The 10,385-nt window shown below is 53.5% G+C and overlaps 2 protein-coding genes across 2 annotated transcripts; one reads left to right on the top strand and one right to left on the bottom strand.

Moving 5' to 3' along the window:
• Positions 1 to 122: 122 nt before the first annotated feature.
• LOC141998299 (methyltransferase-like 26 B) lies at positions 123 to 2,979 on the bottom strand. The gene is made up of 5 exons (XM_074971031.1): positions 2,045 to 2,979; positions 1,713 to 1,772; positions 1,046 to 1,113; positions 528 to 605; positions 123 to 248 (listed from the first exon to the last, which is right to left on the bottom strand). Exons 1-5 carry the CDS (start codon positions 2,351 to 2,353, stop codon positions 218 to 220), a joined length of 546 nt encoding a protein of 181 aa, XP_074827132.1. The 5' UTR covers positions 2,354 to 2,979; the 3' UTR covers positions 123 to 217.
• A 1,051-nt stretch (positions 2,980 to 4,030) lies between these two features.
• MRPL12 (mitochondrial ribosomal protein L12) lies at positions 4,031 to 10,188 on the top strand. The gene is made up of 5 exons (XM_074970947.1): positions 4,031 to 4,170; positions 4,443 to 4,629; positions 5,124 to 5,204; positions 5,625 to 5,759; positions 9,823 to 10,188. Exons 1-5 carry the CDS (start codon positions 4,097 to 4,099, stop codon positions 9,937 to 9,939), a joined length of 594 nt encoding a protein of 197 aa, XP_074827048.1. The 5' UTR covers positions 4,031 to 4,096; the 3' UTR covers positions 9,940 to 10,188.
• The last annotated feature ends 197 nt before the right edge of the window (positions 10,189 to 10,385 follow it).

Genomic DNA, 10,385 nt, shown 5'->3' with positions numbered 1-10,385 from the left:
CTCTGCAGGAGCTTGGATGCACTGCTCACCACCCCTAGGCTGCTGGCCTCAATGCAGGCCCCAGGGAGCAGCTACCCTCGGCCCACAGGAGGAGACAGATTAATTTAAAAGCAGTTTATTCTTGGGTGTCCCTATCCCATCAGCTTCAGGCAGCCATGCCTAAACATCCTGCAGCCTAGCTGAGCCTACGCCAGCTCCAGCTCTCTCCTCTGAAAAATCAGGCATTTGATGGATTCTGGCATTTCCAGCTGGCAATGAGGAAAAGAGGCATGAAGGTGAAGAACCACCAGGCTTCTAAAGGGCTTGAGAGCAGCGAGAAAGGCCCCCAGGCGTGAGCTGCAGTAGAGCTATGTGTGTGGAAGGGGGCTGAAGCGCTGGGGGTGGGGGCTGCAGCAGTCCTGTGGCTGGAGAAAGTTTGCCACTCCCTGCTCGTGCTGCCAGTCCCTCATTTTCATAGGAACTAATGTTCAGCAGCTTAGCCCCAAGCCTTGAAACCTGCCTGTTTCCCACACCACCCTGAACCTTACCATGCGTTCAAGGCGCAGCGCGTTGGGGTGGCCATCTGCCGCAGCTCCTCCACATCCCGTAGCCCCCAGGCTGGATTCCTGCCAGTCAAAAAACCAACAGAAAGCTGGAGAGGCATAGAGCAGCATGTGAGTCTCAGGTGGCTATGGCTGCCCTAGACCTTCCAAGGGGTGGGGCTGGGCTCATCCCCAGCTGCTGCCATGTGATGAGCTCCAGCCAGCCCTGGGATGCAAATGGGGTATGCTCTCTGGGGAAGAGCCTCCCGCAGAGCACAGCCTGTGCCTGTAAGGGGGAGCCCAGCCTGGGGAAGCTGCCACAGGTGACTTATGTCCTGTTCCCAGGTGCAACTCTCTCTCCCATCTGGGAGAGCATGTTATGTCTAGCCTAGAGCCCATCACCTGTGGGCTGGATGCAGATCTGGCCCCTTCAGGGCTTTCACACGGCAGGCCATCACCTAGCTACCACAATGCAGAATTGCTGGAGCCCCTGAGAAGAATTCAGCTCCTGGGGCACACCTCACCTCTCCTGGAGCTCCTCCTCCAGCTTCATGTTGCACTCAGGGCTGATGATCCCATTGATGGCAAAGGGCTGCAGGCACAAACTGCAGTCAAATTCATTCCTTGCCCTTCCCCAGTCCTCCCTTCTGTACCCTGAGGAGCTGGCAGCAACGGCTAGTGGGGGTTTAACCCCTAGGCTCTATTTGATTTCAAGCCTCTCCCATGGGGTCTGGACATGGCATTGTTAGATCCAGCAAGCAGGACTACAGGAGGGGGAAGATGTAGTACAGCATCAACTAGGACAATATTCCAGGTTTCAGAGTAACAGCCGTGTTAGTCTGTATTCGTAAAAAGAAAAGGAGTACTTGTGGCACCTTAGAGACTAACCAGTTTATTTGAGCATGAGCTTTCGTGAGCTACAGCTCACTTCACAATAGCAGTTGCTGGAGGAGCTGGGCAGAGCTCTGGGGACTTGCATCCCCATGTGCTGCTCAGCAGATTGCACAGCCTGTCCTGCGGGGGGGAGGGGAACACACAGGCTCCTGGAGATTGTGCAGGGGTCCCAAGACCTCTCTGGTGGTTCACAAAGGGGCCTTGGGCTTCAGATTCCTGGAAAGACCTAATACCCTCCTGCTGCTTGGGGGTGGGGGGACAGAGGTTGGTGGTTAGGATTCTATTCTGCATACTTACCCCATAGATCAGGCAAACTCCCCCGGGCTTCAGCAGCTGCCCCACACCCTGGAATAGTCCCTGCAACACAAAGGCAGGATGTCACCCAGTTGGGCACTGGGGGTGGGGGGTGAGCCGAGGCCAGGGCCTGCCCCATATCCCAGTAGGAGCAACACAAGGTGCCAGCACTGCTCCTCCAGAGCAATAATCCCTTGGGGCGGTGGGGGGTGCAGGCCTGAAAGGGCCACAGGCTCCTTCTGCCAGTGGGAGGAAGGATGTCTTTCCCACAAAGGGTTGCTTGCTGCAGCACCCCCATGTTCCCTGTAGGGCTCAGTTTGTCCACACGTGCACACCTCCAGGCCTTGGGCAAGGAAGTGCAGCAGGTTGATGATGATGATGACATTGCAGCAGCCTTGGCTCAAGCCTGCCCACTGGTCCCAGGGCTGAGACACATCAATGGCCAGTGGCTTCTTCACATTCGGCACCTTGGTGGCTCTGATGTAGCTAGAGATGCTGGAGGAAAAGACAGACAGGTAAACCAGGAGAGGCTGCTGGTGTCTGCCTGGTGGTGCTGCACTGCACCTAGACAGAGGCTGCCGCCTCCTGCTCTCCCAATGGGGGATGCTGCAGGAGCTGCCCTGAGGTGCCAGCCTGGGATCCATTTAGCGACTGCCAGGGCCACAGTGCTGCCAGCATCACCCTACAGTGCAGGCAGTGGCGGTCTTGCTGGTTCCAGGTGGGGAAGAGGTGCATTCAGCTAGATCCTTCCCCCTCCACTAGAAGCCAGAAGGGGGCAGGAAGTGAGGCCTTGTAGCGGGTATATGTGGCTGCTCTCACCCAGACCACGGGCAAACACCTTCTCTCTCCCTCTTGTGCTGTAAGCACCAATGCTTGGACCAAGAATTACCTGGCATGGCAGCTGCCTCCAAGGGAGTGCAAGAGAAGGGATAGGGCTGCAGGAGAATTGCAAGTGAGGTGGCCATGCAGCCTAAGCCCCCCAGCTCTACAGATGTGTCTCCTTGCCCTTGGAATTTGTCCTGCGCTGCGGACAATGAAAACTGTTACAAGCCCATGGGGGTTGGAGTCACTGGAAGATGGCACGTTCCTAGACGCGCTCCCCCTGCCCCGATGCAGGTGTTATATGTTCTGATTAGCCTAAACCTGAACAGCCTAGAAGGACTTAGCAGGGTTTGTGCAATTTCCTAAGGCGAAGTGAGCACAATCCCCTGCTGAACACTGTCAGAACCCTGTTCTCACTGAAGTGGTGGTGCTTGAGAGCTGGGGCCTAGCCATCCTGTGGGCTGGGGGAGCTGGCAATGCTGTGGGAACAGCAGGTCAGGGCACTTTGGGCTCCACGTTACAAACTCCCCACTAAAGGAAAAGGAGGACTTGTGGCACCTTAGAGACTAACACATTTATTTGAGCATAAGCTTTCGGGAGCTACAGCTCACTTCCACTGCGTGCATCCGATGAAGTGAGCTGTAGCTCCTGAAAGCTTATGCTCAAATAAATTGGTTAGTCTCTAAGGTGCCACGAGTCCTTTTCTTTTTGCGAATACAGACTAACACGGCTGCTCCTCTGAAACTCCCCACTGTGTCCGTGATCGGAGCTGTAGGCAGCCCCACACCATGGGAGTGAAATCCTCAACTCCCCAAATCCCAGCAGCCAGGGTGGGCAGGCGAGCAGCTTGCAGGCTGTGGGGTGCGGTCCCAGCCTCTGCCCAGGGCTCCTGGCAGGCCCCGAGACCAGACGCGCCGCTCGTGGGCAGACGGGCTGATTTCCAAGGCTGCCGGGTGGCACCAGCCAGGGCTTGGGCAAAATGCAGCACATGTTGCCCGGCCCCGGAGCCCAGCTGCAGCCCAAAGGCTCGGCTCGGCTCGGATCCGCCACGCAGCCAGCCAGCGCCTGCAGGATCAGCCCCGGCTCCTCTGCGCCGGCCGGGCGGGCTCTGCCCGTCCCCGGGAAGGCCCGAGCGGCCCCTCCAGCCCTGGGGGCCGGCAGCCTGGAGCGGCCTCGGGGCCCAGGCCAGGCCTCGCAGCTGCACGCCAGGCCGGGAACCCAGGCGTCCCGGCCCCGCCCCTGTCTGCGCCTCCGCCGCCGCTGCCGATAAAGTTGCCCTTGTTGCGGACGCGGTGCATGCTGGGTAGCGTGCAGGCCTTGCTCGGAGGATTGCGCGCCCGCCGGAGGGGGACCTGCCCGAGCCATAGAGACGCGGGAGGCGGAGGCTAGACTGTCACCCTTTGCCAGCGACATGGCCTGGGCAGGGCTAGAGCGCCCCGGCGACCATAGAGACTGGGGGGCAGAGCGCCGCCGCCGCCGTGTCCTCTGCCTGCTGCTGCCCGCCTCCGAGGCCGGGCGTCTCCTTCCTGCTGCCGGGACCCAGCGTGCTCGGTGCCGGCGCCGCCATGCTGCCCGCCGCCCGCCCCCTAGGGGGGCCCTGCCTGAGGGGGCTCCGGGCCGCCGCCCGCCTGCTGCTGCGGTACCGGCACCGCGCCCCCGCCGCGCCCCCGCGGGAGCCCCGGCCCACGCGCGCGGCCTGCGGGTCCCGCCACCAGGCTCGCGAGGCGCGAGCCCAGCACGGCCCCGTTCCCGGGGGCGGGGGGTTGGTCGGCGCGGGGCTCCCCGATCGGTGTCCGCGGGGCGGGGCGGTGACCGGGCCCCTCCCGGTGCGTGGCTGAGCTCCCTGCCCGGGCGGTGTCCCCGCCACGGCGCAGTCCGAGCCTGACGGGGCCTCTCTTTCCATGGTGACAGGCGGCAGCTGCCGGGAGTCCGTGCTGTGAGGATGCTGAGGACCAGCTGCCACCCGAGGACAGAAGCCCTGGCCAGCGCCCCCTTAGATAATGCCCCGAAGGAATATTCCCCCAAGATCCAGCAGCTGGTGCAGGACATCGCTAGCCTGACACTACTGGAGATCTCGGACCTCAATGAGTTACTGAAGGTGGGCAGGACTTGGGCAGGGTGTCTGGTCAGACTAGCCTGTGCTCTGCCCCCTGTATGAAGAAATTTGCCCCTCAGCAGCTTGAGTCATATCTCCCCCCCGCAAGTCTCCCCTCTTCCCCTCACCAGCTCCTTCATGGAGCTCCCAGCCGTTTGCTGCTGCCTCTCCTTGCACAGGAAGGAGGCCCAGCTAGCAAACCCTAGCAGAAATTTGGGGGGGCACATGTGATCCCTCCCACCCATCACCTCTGGAAAGTGCCCCACTTTGTATAGTTGGGCAGGGTAGATGGCTGGGCTGTACTAAGTTGGGACATGCGTGCTCCCAAGGCGTGGAGGGAAGGCAGGATACTGGGGTGGTTGATTGTCGGGGCACAGAATGGAGCTGTTTCTCTGTCCTTTGTCTATGGCTGGGGTGTTCTGTGGTTGTTCCTCTTCTTGCTGGGAACACAGGGTAGGCTTGAAGTGCTGTTGATTACACTTTGTCATCTTCTGCAGAAGACACTGAAGATCCAGGACATGGGGCTGATGCCAATGGGTGGAATGATGCCACCACCTGCAATGCAGTCAGCCACTCAGGTAACTCCCAGTTGCTCTGCTAGGGTCCTCCTCCATGCCCCTGGACAAATGCCAGGGAAAGGGAAGTGCTGTCTAGGAAGATGGGCTTTGGTTTAACCTTGTACTTTGGCAAATTTAGTTCTAGTGAGTCCAAAAATGCTCTGTGATTCTGAAGGTTGGTTCTGAGCTAAATAGACCTACTCCAGGTTCTCCTAGGGGTCTTTATATCTATAGTGATCCTAGACAAGGAACTGGAGTGTTGGTAGAAGTTTATATAGCTGCCTATCAGTCTCGAAGCATCTTTCTCTGTGTGAATGCTGTGCCCCTCTGCAGGTTTGCCAGTTGACCAGAAGGGGCTGTTTGTCAAGTCCTGTGTGTGGCAGGGTGGAAGGGTCCTGAATGCTGCTGTACTTGGCCTCACTAGGCTTGTGTTGGTTCCAGGTAGCGGAAGAAGAGGTCCCCAAGAAGCAGGAGAAAATTCATTTCACTGTCAAGCTGACTGAGGTGAAGGCTGTGGAAAAAGTAAAACTGATCAAGGAAGTGAAGAACTGCATGCAGGGGCTTAACCTTGTCCAGGTGAGGAGATGGCACTTACCTCTGCCTGTATGATCTTGGTCACTGCATGAGCAGCACCTCCCTGGGGCTGTGCTGGAAGCTCTGAGCCTTTTCCCCTCTGCCCAAACTATGTTCAAAAGTGCTTTTTAAAACTGAGACATTGGCTATACTTCAGAATAGCCGCTTGGATTCCTCAGTATCCTTGAACCACAGTTTGTCCATGGGCTCCCTTTCCTGTGCACAGCTGTGGCCCAAGTGCATGGGGACTGAGCGTGAGGCCTCTAACAGGAAGGCTATGCCTACGCTACCATAGTAAGTCGACCTACGCTACGCAACTCCAGCTACATACCTTAGGTCGAGTTACCGTGGGAGGTCAATGGGAGAAACTCTCCGGTCTACTTGACTTACCTTACTCTTCTGGTGGAGGGCAGAGTACAGGGGTCGACTGGAGAGCAATCTGCTGTTGATTTGAAGGGTCTTCACTAGACCTGCTAGATTGATCTCAGAGCATGGATCCAGCCTGTAGTGTAGATATAGCCGAAGTGTCTGCACTTGTCTCCACTGCTTCCTTCAAAACAAGTGTCCCTTCTTCCCAGGATTTCGGGGTGGTTGGTTTCTAGAAGCAATAATGCACATTCTCACCAGATGGTGGCAGCAAAAACCTAACCTAACCATGGGTTTCAGAGTGCACCTGTGTAAGTCTGTATCTGTGAAAAGAAAAGGAGGACTTGTGGCACCTTAGAGACTAACAAATTTATTAGAGCACAAGCTTTCGTGAGCTACAGCTCACTTCATCGGATGCATCAAAAGCTTATGCTCAAATAAATTTGTTAGTCTCTAAGGTGCCGCAAGTACTCCTTTTCTTTTTAACCTAACCATGTGAGAGAGCTGAGCCCCACATGAAATCTGCAAGAGAAGGGGGGCCATGGGAGGAAGACTCCCCCTCCCCCCCTCACTTTAACAGCAGAAGAGTTTATTTATCCTGTTAAGTACAGGAAATCACAATCAACAGCCTAACTGACAGGCACAGGTTAAACAAGCCATGTAAAGCATTTTTTACTGAACATGTGAAAATCAGGGCCTAAGAGTCCAAAGACAGAATTGTCAGAACAGTTCATATGAGAGTCAGAGCTTATTTATCTTGAACTCTTCTGATGTCGCTTGTGTACTGGAGGTGGGAATAGTTCTGCAGAACTGTTTAAATTGGCCAAACCAGCTGCATTTAGCAAGCACTGAAGCAATGAAAGATTTAGAGACTGCATTTACTGCTATTGGATTGTCTTCCTTCAACTCTCTCTTCAGCGTCTCATAGAATCATAGAATATCAGGGTTGGAAGGGACCTCCGGAGGTCATCTAGTCCAACCCCCTGCTCAAAGCAGGACCAATCCCCAACTAAATCATCCCAGCCAGGGCTTTGTCAAGCCTGACCTTAAAAACTTGTAAGGAAGGAGATTCCACCACCTTCCTAGGTAACCCATTCCAGTGCTTCACCACCCTTCTAGTGAGTTTTTCCTAATATCCAACCTAAACCTCCCCCACTGCAACTTGAGACCATTACTCCTTGTTCTGTCATCTGCCACCACTGAGAACAATCTAGATTCATCCTCTTTGGAACCCCCTTTCAGGCAGACTTGCACAGAGTCACAGCAGAAAAGCGAACTTCTCCTCTCTCTCATTCTGTGAACTGTCTGCAGATCTTGGCAGAACCCTTCAATAGAAAGTCATCTGAACTTTCTCCATGATTTATAGGGAATGGCATGCGTCCATTCAATTCATAAGGTGTCCATCCACATTGACAAACAAAATAAAATGGAATTATCCTCCTTGTGCAACAGCATTATGGACTTCCTGAATAGCCTTGTTATTTTCAAGGTGCTTTCAGTCACCAGTGCCTGTGGATGCAGTAAATTGGCGTCACCGCACATTGTACTCAGGTGCACTCTCCCCAGCAGGCAATGCCACGATTTATACTAAGATCCCCTGCAGGGCTCCCTGGACTAGCTAGGGCTTCTCATTGCAGCTGGATCCAGTCCAGCAATGGCATCTCTCTCTAAGGAGTTTTGTTAATTGAGTTACTCAGGGATGTATCCCTCTCATTCACCAGCCTCTGTAAGCTGAAATTCCAGCCCCGGCCTGCTTTCCTGCATACACATGGCTGTGGCAGGGCACTTTGTTCTCTCAGAGGAGACTGTTGTCTCATTCTGGGTTTCTCACACCATTAGGAGCAGGGATGGTTTCTGTTCTGCATGCCATCTTTAGTAGCCGTGTTCAAGGCCCAATATGTGCCAAGGGTAGTAAAAACTATCAGGATGTAGAAAAGGTAGAAATATATAACACACTTCTGTTTTGATTGGGAAAGAATCAGTAGGAGCAAAACTTAGAAAAAAGTGATTTTAAAACAGCAGCTAGCCTACACAAATGTGTATCTTACCTAAAGTCCTGCCATCCCATAGTGGTGATGTATCTGGCTATGTCTAGACTTGCACTTCTGTCGGTCAGGTGTGTGTGTGGGGGGAAAAACCTGTCCCTGACTGACATACTTTTCATCGACAAAAGTACCAGTGTGGACAGCGCTATGTTGGCAGGAGACACTCTCTCCCCAACATAGCTACCGCCACTGGTTGGGGGTGGTTTGATTATGCTGGTTGGAGACCTCTCTCCCACTATCATGGAGCAGCTACAGGGAAGACCTTTCAGCAGCGCAGCTATAGTGGTACGGCTCTGCTGCTGTAAGGTCTGAGTGTAGACATAGCCTAAGCCGAGCTTCTTCTGACCTCTCTCCTCTTCTCTTCCCTCTCCTCCTAGTTCCTGTATCCATCTTGTGTCCGTCTTTTCCCCCTGCTCTCCTGAGGGAGTGCTTTTAGTAAACCTGGACTTTGGCCCTTCTGGCCACGCCTGTTCTGTAGGCTCAGCAGGAAATCAAGCAAGATTCATTTGAACCAATTGTTTTGGCATTGTCCATTAACAGTTCTTAAGTGTCAGTTAATAGGTGACTATCCTGGGCCATGTCCTCTTTCCTGCCTGTAGAAATACTTACACCAAGCCACTCTGCTTCCTTTCCCAGACCTAAAGAAGAGCTCTGTGTAGCTCAAAACTTGTACTTTCCACCAACACACGTTGTTCCAATAAAAGATAGTACCTCACCTACCTTTTCTCTCTAACTCAGTATATTCATACAGGAAACTACAACCCCACTAACCAGGCCAACATACAATATTAATACATTATTAAAATTCAGCTTCATAGTCATCACATGCGTTTTTACACAGCCTAATCCAGGGTCACACATCTAGGATCAAAGTGCATGTTATGATTATAAGATGGGGGACCATGTCCTTTGAAAAGAACTTAAGAATCATGGTAGAAAATCAGTTGGAAGTGAGCTCCCAAGTCATTGCTGTAGAGGATGAACTCTTGGATGTATAAAGTGGAGAATATCCATCAGGAGCAAGGAGGTGGCATTACCTCTGTAAACAGCTTTAGTAATCCCATTACTGGGATACTGTGTCTATTTCTGGGAGTCCACACTTCAAAAAGATTATTGGCAAATTGGAAAGGGTTTGGAAAAGAGATATAAGTATGATCTGAGGTCTGAAAACCTGCCTTAGAGTGAAAGACTAAAGAGGCCCAGTGTATTCAATTTCACCAAGAGAGGGTGGACCAATGACTCTATGGCAGTCAAGTACCTATAAGCAGCACAGATCTCTGGTTGCAGACAGCTCTCCTGTCTAGCGGAAAAAGGCAGAACAACATCCAGTGGCTGGAAAATGAAGGTTGGCAAACTCAGGTTAGAAACAAGGTGAATATTTTTAGCAGGGAGGATAACTAACCATTGGAACAGCTTTCCTAGGGACATGGGGGATTTGCTATTGCTTGAAATACTTAATCAAGACTGAAGGGCTTTCTAAAAGAGTTGCTGTGGTTCAAACAGAAGCGATGGGCTTGATGCAGAAATTATTGGGGGTGGTTCTCTGGCCTGGGTTATATAGGACATAGGTGATAATAATGGTCCCCTATGGCTTTAAAATCTATTAATCTAGTTAGTGAAAACAGCTAGTTTCTGACTCTCTCTCTCTCTGGCAGGCAAAGAAACTGGTAGAGTCACTTCCACAGGAAATCAAGGCCCATGTGTCCAAAGAGGAAGCAGAGAAGATCAAAGCCGCGCTGGAGGCAGCAGGAGGGACTGTGGTTCTGGAGTAGATGGCCCACGCCCCTGGCTGAGGGATGTTTGTATCTCCTGCCCGTGCCCATGTGGGGCCCTGTCCATTGACTGTCGTGGGGTTCCTGTGCATTTCCAGGGGGCTGAGATCTGCCCTGCTTTTCTGCAGGGGGGCTTTGCTCTGTTAGGATGGCCCTGCGCCAGCTGGGTGTGTTCAGTGGGGAACCTGACATTTGTACCAGCACCATAATGAACTCTGACTCTATTAAAAAAAAAAAGTGTGGGGGGAAGTCTGTGAACCAGTGATGTGTAAGAGACCAGTCCTCCCCAAAACCACTCACCAGACTGCACACCAGCCAGCAGAGCTGCCTGGGGGTGGAGTGCACCTGTGCACCAGCCCATGTGGCTTTGTGCCACTGAACAGGCCTGTCACTAGGCTGTGGTCATTGATCTTTTCACCCCATGTATCTACTCTTTCTCCTGTCCC

Source organism: Natator depressus, chromosome 14 (assembly GCF_965152275.1).
Source record: "Natator depressus isolate rNatDep1 chromosome 14, rNatDep2.hap1, whole genome shotgun sequence".
Taxonomy (NCBI): Eukaryota; Metazoa; Chordata; order Testudines; family Cheloniidae; genus Natator; species Natator depressus.
Note: the sequence above shows the minus strand (reverse complement) of the source record. Positions and strands in the feature narration are given on the sequence as shown.